This window comes from Glycine max, chromosome 18 (assembly GCF_000004515.6).
Source record: "Glycine max cultivar Williams 82 chromosome 18, Glycine_max_v4.0, whole genome shotgun sequence".
NCBI classification, from domain to species: Eukaryota; Viridiplantae; Streptophyta; class Magnoliopsida; order Fabales; family Fabaceae; genus Glycine; species Glycine max.
The window spans coordinates 9,348,361-9,361,857 of NC_038254.2; the positions used below are offsets into that span (position 1 = coordinate 9,348,361).

The 13,497-nt window shown below is 34.3% G+C and overlaps 1 protein-coding gene across 2 annotated transcripts; it reads left to right on the forward strand.

Annotated features, from left to right (window-relative positions):
• Positions 1 to 491: 491 nt before the first annotated feature.
• LOC100782760 (disease resistance protein RPM1) lies at positions 492 to 3,812 on the forward strand. Of its 2 annotated transcripts, none has more exons than XM_006602127.3 (2): positions 492 to 3,391; positions 3,613 to 3,812. In XM_006602127.3, exon 1 carries the CDS (start codon positions 646 to 648, stop codon positions 3,355 to 3,357), a length of 2,712 nt encoding a protein of 903 aa, XP_006602190.1. In that variant the 5' UTR covers positions 492 to 645; the 3' UTR covers positions 3,358 to 3,391; positions 3,613 to 3,812. The 2 variants fall into 2 exon arrangements, with proteins under 2 accessions (XP_006602190.1, XP_003553063.1); XM_003553015.4 differs by having other exon boundaries at positions 492 to 3,375.
• The last annotated feature ends 9,685 nt before the right edge of the window (positions 3,813 to 13,497 follow it).

The window sequence follows — 13,497 nt, forward strand, 5'->3', positions numbered from 1 at the left end:
CAACTTGCTCGCATAAACATCTAAGAAACACTTAAAAAATAAATCACAACTTGCTCACAAAAACTGATGTAAAAAATATATTATAATTTGGTTAGTGCAACTAATACTGACATTCAGGCTCATACTTCCCTAACAACTTTAATAACATTAGATAGCCTGGTTACAAAATATCCTTTTTAATTGTCAATTTTTTTGGGAAAAAATATTTTTATTTATACGACGTGTTCAAAATAACATTAATTATACTTTTGGCAATTATATTCTTATTTTTCACCTAATTCTTAATTAATTTATATATATGCATTTATCAGGGTGTATAAATGAAAAGCAATAAAATAAGAAACTTTATAATTATTTTATTAGAATGAATAAAATTTATTGTATTCTTAAAAATAAATCATTTTAGAGTAAATTACACAAATCTTTTTTTTTTTTTTTTCCTTTTAGAACATTACTTTTAGCTCCTTGATTTATTTTAGGGAATTGCATTCGTAAATCACAATCACAGTCGCATTGGTTAAGCGCGTACAATCAAAGAATGACTAAGCGAAAGTCAAACTCTTGTTCATGTCGAAGGACACAGTTTAGATTCCTCTCATCTCACTCTCAACACATACCAATAGCAGAAACTAGATCTAGACTAAGATGGAGAAGTTGCAGGAAATTGCAGCATCCTTGGCTGTTGATTATTTGCTTCCACCCTTGAAGAAAGCTGTGAACTCAGTCATGGAGGTTCCAAAAGATGTTGCAGACATGAAAGACAAACTTGATAGGATTCAAGCCATCATTCATGATGTAGATAAGATGGCAGCAGCTGAAGAAGGCAACTCACATGATGGTCTCAAAGCAAAGCTGAAGCAGCTTGTGGAAACATCTTTTTGCATGGAAGATATCGCTGATGAATACATGATCCATGAGGAAAAGCAGCTTGGTGATGATCCTGGATGTGCAGCTTTACCTTGTAAGGCTATTGATTTCGTCAAAACTACGGCCTCTCGTCTTCAATTTGCATACATGAACGAGGACGTGAAATCCGAATTTCGTGGAATCAAGGAAAGGAATGAAAGTGAAGATAGCTCCCAAATCCAATCTTCTGGAGGAAACCAAAACATCCCGTTCGATAACCTTCGAATGGCTCCTCTGTATCTTAAGGAGGCTGAGGTTGTGGGCTTTGACGGCCCTAGAGATACATTGGAAAAATGGTTGAAAGAGGGGCGAAAAAAGCGCACTGTAATCTCTGTGGTAGGAATGGGAGGACTCGGAAAAACTACTCTTGCCAAGAAAGTTTTTGACAAAGTCCGAAATCATTTCACTCTCCATGCATGGATCACAGTGTCTCAATCCTACACCATAGAAGGACTGTTGAGGGATATGTTGCTCAACTTTGTAGAAGAAGAAAAAAGAGTGGATCATGCTTCAATGGATAAAAAATCATTGATAGATCAAGTGAGAAAGCACTTGCACCACAAGAGGTATGTTGTTGTGTTTGATGACGTGTGGAATACTCTTTTTTGGCAAGAAATGGAGTTTGCTTTAATTGATGATGAAAATGGAAGTAGGATATTAATGACAACCAGAAATCAGGATGTTGTTAATTCCTGTAAGAGATCTGCTGTTATTAAAGTGCATGAGCTGCAACCTTTAACTCTTGAAAAATCATTGGAATTGTTTTATACAAAGGCATTTGGATCTGACTTTGATGGACATTGTCCAAGCAATCTTAAGGACATATCCACAGAAATTGTTAAAAAGTGTCAAGGTTTACCACTAGCAATTGTGGTCATTGGTGGTCTTTTATTCAACGAAAAAAGAGAAATTCTTAAATGGCAGAGGTTTTATCAGAATCTAAGTTCTGAACTAGGGAAAAATCTCAGTTTATCTCCCGTGAAAAAGATTTTGGATTTCAGTTATCATGATTTGCCTTACAATCTCAAACCATGCTTCTTGTATTTCGGAATATATCCAGAAGATTATAAAGTTGAACGCGGGAGATTGATTCCACAATTGATAGCTGAGGGGTTTGTCAAATCTGAAGCAACAAAAACTTTAGAGGAAGTGGCAGAAAAATATTTAAATGAGTTGATCCAAAGAAGTTTGGTTCAAGTATCTTCATTTACTAAGGGTGGCAAAATTAAAAGCTGTGGTGTTCATGACCTAGTACATGAAATTATCCGTGAGAAAAATCAAGATTTAAGCTTTTGTCATTCTGCAAGTGAGCGTGAGAACTTGCCAAGAAGTGGGATGATTCGTCGCCTAACAATAGCATCCGGTTCCAACAATTTGATGGGAAGTGTTGTAAACTCAAACATTCGATCACTTCATGTTTTTAGTGATGAAGAATTATCAGAATCCTCGGTTGAGAGAATGCCTACAAACTACAGGTTATTAAGGGTACTTCATTTTGAAGGCGATTCACTGCATAATTATGTTCGGCTCACAGAAAATTTTGGGGATTTATCCCTTTTGACGTACTTAAGCTTCAGAAATTCAAAGATAGTAAATCTTCCAAAATCAGTAGGCGTGTTGCACAACCTAGAAACATTGGATCTAAGAGAATCAGGGGTGCGTAGGATGCCAAGAGAGATCTACAAGCTTAAAAAGTTAAGACATCTCCTAGTTTATGATAAGTTGTTTGGTTTCTTGGGTGGGCTTCAAATGGAGGGTGGCATTGGAGATCTAACGTCGCTACAAACACTACGTGATATGGATGCAGACCATGTTACAGAAGAAGTAATGAAAGGGTTGGAAAGACTTACACAATTAAGGGTGTTGGGCTTGACCTGTGTTCGGGGACAATTCAAAAGTTCTCTGTGCTCCTTGATAAACAAGATGCAACGCCTGGACAAGTTATACATTACTGTATCAACATTTAGGTCCATTAATTTGCAATTTGATGTATGTGCACCTGTACTTCAGAAGGTTCGCATTGTAGGGGGGTTAAAGGAGTTCCCAAACTGGGTTGCCAAGCTCCAAAATCTTGTTACGTTGTCCTTGACACGCACCCGTTTGACTGATGATCCATTGCCACTACTTAAAGACCTACCATATTTGTCGTCCCTCTTTATTAATCATAGTGCATACAAGGGTGAGGTTTTGCAGTTCCCAAACAGGGGGTTTCAGAACCTAAAGCAAATACTACTGAGACGCTTGTATGGTTTGAAATCCATTGTTATTGAAGATGGAGCATTGCCTTCTCTCGAAAAGTTCAAGTTAGTTGATATTCACCCACTGAAGAAGTTGCCTTCGGGTCTCAACAAGTTACCAAAGCTTGAGGTTTTCCATGTTATTGATATGTCATATGAATTTGAAGAAAACTTTCATCTCAACAGAGGACAACGTCAATGGATAATAGAATGACGGCGGAAATGAAAAAAGGTCAGACTTTCAAAGTGTAGGTGTTTTTTTTTTATTCTTATGCTGAATATAAATGTCATTGCTATTGTCAATTGTTTAGATTTCAACGTATAAGTGTTATTTGATTCCGAAAGTAATTTCTATGTTTTTTGCTTCTCATACCCTCTCTTTAATTTGGAGTATATGCATGCATTTTTTTTTTTGTTTATTCTGCATGTTCCATCATTACTCATAATATACATGTTTTTGATTTGGTAGGCCCTGTGATTTATGTTTCACGGACTTCTAAATCTCCATGTGGACTTTGACAACAACAATGTTGAATCATCATGGAAACTGCCTTGGAATTCAGCATTCCTCCTTCAAGTCCCCAAATAAATAGAATATGCATGTGACCCTATCTTAGTTTCTTTAGCAAAGTGATATAAAACGTCTAAATAAAAGGGAGTGATTTATCACATTTCACTTTTTTATTCGTTCCTTCTTAGATATATAATGTTTGCACCATGTTATGAGATTTTCTTTTTCAAGGATTGTAAGACCTTTTTCATTGTAATCTGTTTTTTGTTTCAGAATAAGGAGGAAAACTAATTCTTACTACTAGAAAATAAGGTTTTAATATTGGTTATTAAGGACTTTTAACATTGATTATTAGCCGATGTTGAAAATACTGACATTGAAAATAATGCCGTTAACATCGATTTTTCAAAATAATGTTAACATAAAAATGACAACATTGGTATTTTAAAAAACCGATGTTATATAATAAGAATTATAAAAAAAGTTAAATATCTTCACATCAACATTAGTTTTAAACAAAACCGATGTTAACTTATACATAAAGCATATGTGTTTACACAAACCAATGTTATATGTTCAACAACAACATTGATTTTATAAAAATCGACGTTGTGAGTGCATCTTAACATTGGTTTTTTACCGATGTTTTTTTTTAAGATTTTTTTTTAATGTGTTGTCTGTTTTTTTAATTACCTCAAATTAACCTATAAATTTAAAAACAGAACCACAACAAATAATTTTCAGTATGTTTTCAAACAGTTTTAAGTAGAAATTCCATAAAAATTGAATCTTTACTATGAATTAAAAGAATATTTAATGTGCATATAACATGAATTGTAAAAAATGTAAATTAACTAAACTACAATTCCAAAATTACTTAAACACTAATTGTTTCATTTTTAACTTTCAAATAGTAGCTTGCCCACTGAATGTGGAATGCCTTCAATATCTCTGGTTCCAATGGTCTAGCAGCATTGAAATACTGCATGATATAATATAACATAACTTAATAATATATAATATCAATTATAACAAAATGAAATATGTTTGAATTAAACAGTTATCGTTTCCCAATTATTCTTAAAACTTCCTAATATTATAGTTGACATCTAGTGCATGATGTAATACCCGCATTTAGTACTTCCTTTTTATTTATTTCACTAAATACATTATGCAATTTAGATATTCAATGTTAAGTACAAATTAGTCTATACAATATTAAAATATAACCAGAAGCATTGTTTAAATGACCTACTTTAACAACAATCCACCTAACAACAGTCGTGGATTTACTTTGTGGAGTATCGTCAAATCCTTTCAAAGTACTGTTCAATACAAACATGGATGCGTATTGTACCATTAAAATATTGATGTTCCTGACTAATGTTAATGTAAATGTATTGAAAAATATAATTGATATGTTAATAATTCCTTTCAGGTAGTTGTCCGGCATATTATGCAACGAACAAAACTAGATGACAACATTTTCCTCAGGCAAAATGACGATCATGTGCCAATGTGCACTGCAGTGGAGAAAAATATAAGTTATTATACTATTATACATTATTTAAATTCATTTGTTTAGTTTAACTTACCCATTCAAGTAGGCTCCTAGGTACACATTCCTCTTTGAATTCTGCATCTAGTTCTTAATATAACTTTCTGATTCAAATTGTGATTGCTCAGATCTCTGTATGGATTGTGGCTTGAGGAATCCATACACATCTACATTCTCCGCTCACATACTTGTCTCAGTCATATGCATATTGTTGTTAAAATAAAGTAAATTATGTATGAATTTTTAAAAATTAAGTTAGGTAATAAATAATAATGTAAAGTGACTTACAAAATCTATAATTTTATAACAAAAATGTTGAGACATTGAATACCGTTTTCTATTTTAGACAAATCTTCATGCTTTATGTGCAAGGTGAAGTTGTCATTAAACACCCCAAACAAGGTAGCATCCCACATAACCTGCAACAACTTTAGAAAAATTTGTGGGATGGTCAATGTCATAAAATAGAGGGGATCATTGACATCATGATCCGGCCTATCTGCAAGTTTCGCCGGTCCCACAGTTCCCTGTTTATCCAACACAATTAATTAACATAATTTAATGACAGTGAACACTTTAATTGAAAAAAAAAACATTTAATGACAGTGAAATACTTGTTCTGAGAAACGCTTGACAAGATGTGTCAGTCAAGCAACAAAGGTGTTAAGTGTCTGCCCCACTAATTGAACCTCTTGAGTGGGTACAAGAATGAGAGCATTTGCATCTCTAACTTCCTCAACACTAACCTTGACTTGATCATTGCATAAATGGATGTTGTGAACGATTGTCGACCTCTCATAAAGTCTTCCTAGGGCAACTAGGCGGGGAGGATTTTTTTCGACGTACAACCCGCATTTCTCTAAGTCACTCGTGTTTGGGTTGTTCCCTGAGGGATCAACACAACTCTTATTTGTGCTGACACGAGCAACTGAAGGACTAATCTCAAGCTCAAGAGGCAGTGCTAGTCCATATAATTGCATTTGCAATTGAAACTGAGACTGTATCTGGCTGAAGGACAACATTAGTTGTCAAGTCACTTTTTTTGTGATCGACTCCTCTAGTTGGTCCCTAATTTTTTGCGTCAGCTGCTCCAAGTCTTCGGGAGCCATGGACGAAGACGTGCGGAAGGTCCTTGGAGCCATTCCAAAGTATTATTTGATCGTGACTCCGACTCCAGCAGCACGCACACGACCAGGGTGTTCTGGTCGACCAATGGCAGCAGTCAGTACATCTTGATGTCCATGGGTGACAAAGGAACCCTATGAGGCCTACTCCTCCAAGGAATCCTGTTACGAACACATTTATTGGTTTACTCAATCAAACAATGAATACAAATAATTGCAATTGACAATTGAAAGTGACTTACAATCTTGCCAGCAATTTCTTTTGCTGCTTTAAACGTCATTTGACCAGTGTTCTTGGTGCGGGCCATCTTCCACTTCACGTGTCATCTGATGGGAGATGGAGGATCAATGACGGTGTTAGTGCTTTCGGATGTAGCAGCTTCCTCCATTTGTTTCTTTTTCTTCTCCTCCATCAACTTTTTTTCTAGAAATTCACAAACCCTACGAGACTACACGTGAGGGGTAATATTTTGTTTCTGAATGGCCTGTGCCTTCTTTCACATATCCTTTAAAAATTAAACATTATCCAAAGTTATTATTACTGACAATAATAAGTAAATTTAAAGTTTAAAACAATGAAAATGATAAAGTTACCTCCCACGAAAGGTCTCTGCGGCTCTGACAAAATTGCGTCCACTTCTCCTTGCTAATGTCGTACTTTTCGCAAACAGTGTCATAGACACCATCCTTGTTGGCTGTAAGTGCCCATTTTGACGTCAAATTAGACTTGAACTATCTCCACTACTCCCCCATGATCTAAAGTATTTTCTTTTTTGTCCTCAAATCAGATGCTCTAGGGATATCAAATTCTACCTGACAAACGAAAATTACATTTTATTGTTAGTAAATTACAATTTTATTGTTAATCAACAACATGCAACATTTAAGTAAAATACCTAAATATCCTCCTATATCAAATCCTTCTGGGAAGCAGAGACTTGTTTCCAATTCTCGTATGTCACATCCATCTTATCACGAGTGAAGATCCCCAAATATGTTCTTAACTTCTTTTTGTGGGACCGTTAGCTTTTCTAGTTGTAGGATCCACATGTGCTAGGGATCTCTTTGCCCCAACTGGTCTAGTAGCCAATGATCTCAGTCAGGTCACTTTTCTTGTCCTCTTCATGGTAGAAGGTGAATGTGATGTTGAATCAGTAGGAGGAGGAGGAGTAGGGGAGTTGGGTGGTGTAGCCATTTTCCTATTAAGGCAAAAACATTAATTTAAAAAATGATCATAAAACTAATTTATGTTATGTAATTGAATAAACTGAAATGAAGTACATATAAAAAAAATTACATTAGACGATGTTAATTAATTCTCCTTCACCATGATCATTATGATTTGCATGAACATCGTCAGCTTCTTCTTCTCCGACGATGTTAGGCGAGATTTGTGTAGACAAAGGACTAACATAAGTTCAATCAGTGAATCATCATCTTCAGCATTAACACCTATTGTTTTCCCGTGTAGAACCACTGACCACCTTTCGTCACAAGGGTCTTGAACATAAAATACCTGTTTAGCTTGTTCTACCATGATGAAAGGGTCATTTTGGTATGTGAAGTTCTTAAGATCTACCAACGTAAATCCTACATCATTGGTCTGCACACTGATATTTTTGTCAACCCACTTACATTTGAAAATACAGGCAGTGAATTTAACATAGTTAAGCTCCCAGATTTCTTCAACGAAACCAAAGTAAGGGATGAAAGCTACACTGGGATTGTCATCATGTACACTAGCGAAGTGTTGAGATTCATCCCTTAGGGTAACCCCACTATTTTGCATTATACTTTTCTCATCTTATGCTTTTGTATGGAAGGAATACTTGTTTATATTGTATCCTTGCCAAGTTAGAACATTTCTTTTAGGCCCATCTGTTACCTTTCTTAACATTTCAGAAGCATTATCGTCACTAAGGATTGTATCTTTAAACCAGGTTAGGAAAATCTTGTTATGCTCTTTCAACACCCTGTTCTTCGATATTTTTGGATTACTTTTCTTTACTAAACCTTCATGACAAAGTATGTATGGTAAAACTTCATTACTGTTATTTAATACATACAAATAAGCTTGTTGCAAATCTTCTATACTTGGAGTGATAACATACAGTCCTCTTGAACCCTTACCTCCCACTCTTTCGTCATGTCGAGACTCGGGAAGCCCAACAGATTTTGTCTTTTCAATGTACTCTGAATAAAATTCAATAACTTCTTCTGTAATGTACCTTTCCACAATAGATGCTTCTAGACGGTGTAGATTCTTTGTATACCCTTTTAAGATCTTCACGTATTGCTTATCCGGGTACATCCATGGCAAATAAATAGGACCACAACATTTGATTTTTCTGACCAGATGAACAATTAAGTGAACCATGATGTCAAGGAAAGCAGGAGGAAAATACATCTCCAACTAATACAATATAATGGAAGCCTCGTTTTTCAGCTCATCTAACTTGATAGGATCAAGGACTTTGCTACATATGGCATTGAAGAATAAGCACAACCGAGTTATGGCAAGCTTGACTTTGTTAGGCAAAATGTCTCGTATAGCCACGACTAACAATTTTTGCATCAAGACGTGACAATTATAAGACTTTAAGCCTACCAACTTAAGATCTTTCAACTACACAAGACTTTTAATATTTGAAGAGTATCCTTATGGGACTTTGACACGACGTAGACACTGACAAAAACTCATCTTTTCCTTTCTAGACAAAGAATGACAAGTTGGATGCAAGCTTATTTTTTTAACATCAAACCTTGGCTCGTATACCCATCTCAACTAGATCTTGATGAGTATTCAAACCATTTTTCATCTTGCCTTGAATGTTAAAGAGCGTCCTGATGACACTATCACAAACATTTTTCTCTACATGCAAATTGCAAGAATTGTTCCACGCCTTCCTCATACGTAGGGCTCATGCGACTTTCGTTCATCTAACTTCAATCCATCTAAATAATAACTCCGTGATACTCACAAAGTTATTCGATGCATGAAAATCTCACTTTTTCATTAAAGGTGTGGCCATATCCCATTCAGGAAGACATTTTTTTATGGTAGATTTATACATCAAGGTTAAGTCTATTTTGTTAAATTTGACTAAATTTTGACAGCATTTCGCATTGATCTCCAAGTACACGACATGAAAGCGGTGACATTAATTCCCCGACAATCAAGTATGCACTTAGAGAACAGCTAGAAATGCATTGTACCGAAATTTTATCAAATACAACAAAATAATCTTAACCTTAACGCATGAATCTATCATAAAAATATGACTCATCCCAAAATATCCGCAAGAATCATTGTATTTAATCTCAAACGAGAATCTAAGGTTCACTCATGATGAACATTAATTATATATAAAACAATAGTCATTAATCACATAAAACAACATAAAAAAGAACTCTAACAAAAAACAGCCCTAGAAAAGTATGTTTTGCATTCGTACATGTTATAATGCTCCCTAATAGTCTCCAACAATGAATATCGTGAATGACGATGCAAACAACAAAATGATAAGTGCCTAGAAAATTACCATGTCCATGTTACCCACTGAATCTACTTTATACCATGCCCATGTTATACATTTTTTTTTTGGTGGACTTAGGATAAAGATTTAGTGCTGATCGAAGGAAAGGCCATAGGATAAGGATGTTTCAGTAATTTAATCCAAGCTCCTATATACTACCAAATAGACAAGCATTTAATATATAGAGTGGGTTGGAAATAATATTATATGAACTGCATGCTACACGAGGGTGGACAATTATTCCCTTGATAGTTGATAAGAGTCAAATATTTTTTAATAAACATATTAAATTTTATTATACTTATTTTATACCCTTATGTCTCACAACATGATGATGATTGGTTAAAAAAATGTGTTACACAGAAAGAAGAATGTGTTATATACATTTTTATTGATCAAATGTACAACTATACAATGTGACAATAAAAAAAATGATGAAGAAAAGGTAAAATACCTCCTTACTAATATGCTTACTTCCAAACGTGTGGTGGCTTGAGCATCTTGCTTCTTCACATACCAAGTGTTGCGCCAAATGCACTTGCCACTGATATTGGTTATTCACAATTTGGAATTGAATCAAAAGGGAATTAATGAGTACAAGAGAAACCATAAGTTCATAACACTAAGCAGTCATACACTTGAGAAACAAACATATATACCAAACTATAAACTCCATAGACAACAATTATTTTGCTTAGAAAGCCAAATAGTTACCGTACTTTACTATAAAATACAAGTGCCGATACTGCTCTAGAGAATTTGCAAACTCACAGGCACTAGGAGGGCACCAAAACACGCACAAGAAAGAGAGTCAGCTCTTGAAACGTGCCCAAATGCAAGTTGCTCGTGGTTTTGTCGCTTCACAAATTCATAACACAATTATATCAAGTTTCTCACCACAGTCTTAACCACATGGTGGTGCTGCCTTTGTGGCTCTTGGAAGACTAGTCTAGAAAGTTGTTGAGAAATAATTTTTATACATTTTTCATGCTGATCTCTAAGATTTTTTTTCTGATAAAATTTTAAATCTAATTTGTTTCAAACGAATATCACGGGTCATTGGCATCTAGGACATTATATTATTATTTATAAATTAGAGTTCCAGCTTGTCAAAAATATTTATTTCATGAATATTGATTCAATCTTCAACATAAACAAATCCCCTAACAATATATAATGTGACCTGTATTAATCCCAAAATTGTATGAAAGCAGTATACCATTCCTAACCAGATTACAATTACATCTTGCCCCTTTTAGAACTATAATGTGAACAAAATATAAGTCATTTTCAGCCACTATATAAAAATCGAGAATCCATGAGCGTGATAGACCAAAGTAAACAAATACAATCTTGACTCTTGAGCTAAGGACTTCCAACACTTGTAAAACCAAATTGCAATGTAAGACCAAAGATAATCATGTCACAACTAAACCACACAGTCTACCTTAATTAGACAAATTAATATAAACCATTGGACATTTATATCAAGAGGAGAATGGGTGTTGAAATCTATATTTTTAGCCTTAATCCAAGACCACAATCTAATCATAATTAGATTTGTAATCTAATTAATTATCTTTTTTATGAGTTGAAAAGTAAATGGTTCCTTTTGCCAGCCATATAGACCAAATGATTGTATGCCATATATAGTACCTGTCACACCATCCTTGTTGTCGAATTTAATTAGAGATTTTTGTTTGTGCTATGCATAATGTCATTGAAATACCTAGTCACTTATGGTCCCTACATTCAAAGAAACATGGTTTGTGTGTTCATCATATCCCTAAGCAGTCATACGCTAGAATGACAGATTCATAAACACTCATACAATAACTATTTGGCTTTCTAAGCATTACTCTAGTACACACATGCAACACTAAGGCTTGAGTACTATTTTAGGACAAGCTTAAGATCTTTGGATGTAGCCTAAAACAGGAAACACATCATAGGTTCAGAGCCCAAAATCTAGGTGTACTACAAGTTCTCATATTACATGCCATGCCTCACCAAACTCATCCAAAAGCTAGTTTGAACATGCTATCTTACAAGGATTCTAAAACAATCTTAAGAGTTATCAAAATGGAATGAAACCAAAAATGTTTAAATGTTGAGTCTTAAAAATTTCAGGGGTTGAAATGCAACTTTCAAAACTTGAATATGGTGAGCACTCGACAGGTTTGAATAAAGGTTTCGATAAGGCAATTTTCTCTAATGTCACAATATAGTCTAACATACTCTATCCAATTTCACAGACACGTCTTGTAATGATTCAAAAACACTTATAGATCACTTGGAAGTAGTTATAAATTAATATTTCAGTATGGAAATATCAACTTTCAACTCCATATTTTAGGTTCAATAGCTACCCCATTCACACCATTTGTGCAATCAACCATCACACGTGCATACAACATCATATCCTTCTCTAGCTTCCATTCAATCACTTAATACTCAATTAAAAGCCTTTAAATCATGGATTTAAGTCAAGAACAGATTCAGTAAATCACTACAAGGCACTAAAAATAACAGGTATCTTTGGGAGTTAATTGTTTGAATTGTTACAACTATCTTTGGGAAAGATCAATAAATTTGAAGAGAAAATGATTGAAAACTTACAAAATCAAAAGTGTCCAATGGAACAACAAACTCACGAACCCACTAGACAAGTTTTATGCTCACAACATTACCCTCCCTATGGACAAGTTTTATGTTCACGAACCCATGAATCAGGAGCCAAGAGTGCCTCTAAAACCTATGAAACAACGAACTCACGAACCCACTGGAAATATTAATAGCAGTGAAGATGTAGTATTGAAAATGCTATCTAACCATTATCATCTCTTATCATTACCTTAGATGTAAATTTCTTAGGGTTGCGCTGTGCCACAAACAATGATGACGATGGCGGACACGATGGTAACAATCGGCAGTGTCGCGAGGTAACAAGCACGGGGGAGAGAAATTTGCTAGGAGAAAAAAGGGTTTTCGATGAGCACGAGGAGAAAAAGGTTTGGGGTTTTTAATTTAAGTAAAAAAATAATATCGGTTTTTTTATAAAAAAACCGATGTTAACAATCCCATATTAATATCGGGTTTTCAAAAATCAATGTTAATTAACTAATGTTAACCACCTCCACTTAACATCGATTTTTAGAAACCAATGTTAATTAACTAATGTTGACATCAGTTTCTGGTAAAACCGATGTTAACATGGGATTGTTAACATCAATTTTAAAAAAACCAATAAAGTCATGTTATTTATGGCAATGTCACCGTGTTTTTGTTTACATTGGTTTTGTTGAAAATCGATGTTAACCTTGCGATGTTAAATCAATAAACTTTAGTAGTCTGTGTCTAACTTCTTTGCTCTTTATAATGTTTCCTTGTTCATTCTAATTATATTTAATTTTTGATAAAATTTCTTCTGCTTGTGGTTTTCGTGGATGGTTCCATTTACTACACCAAAATCATGACAACAAAATTAAACAAAACAAAGAATCAATTATATGGGGCGAGCACACACACACACAATATATATATATATATATATATATATATATATATATATATATATATATGATTTCCAAACATTTTGATGAAAATCAAACAATAGAAGATATTT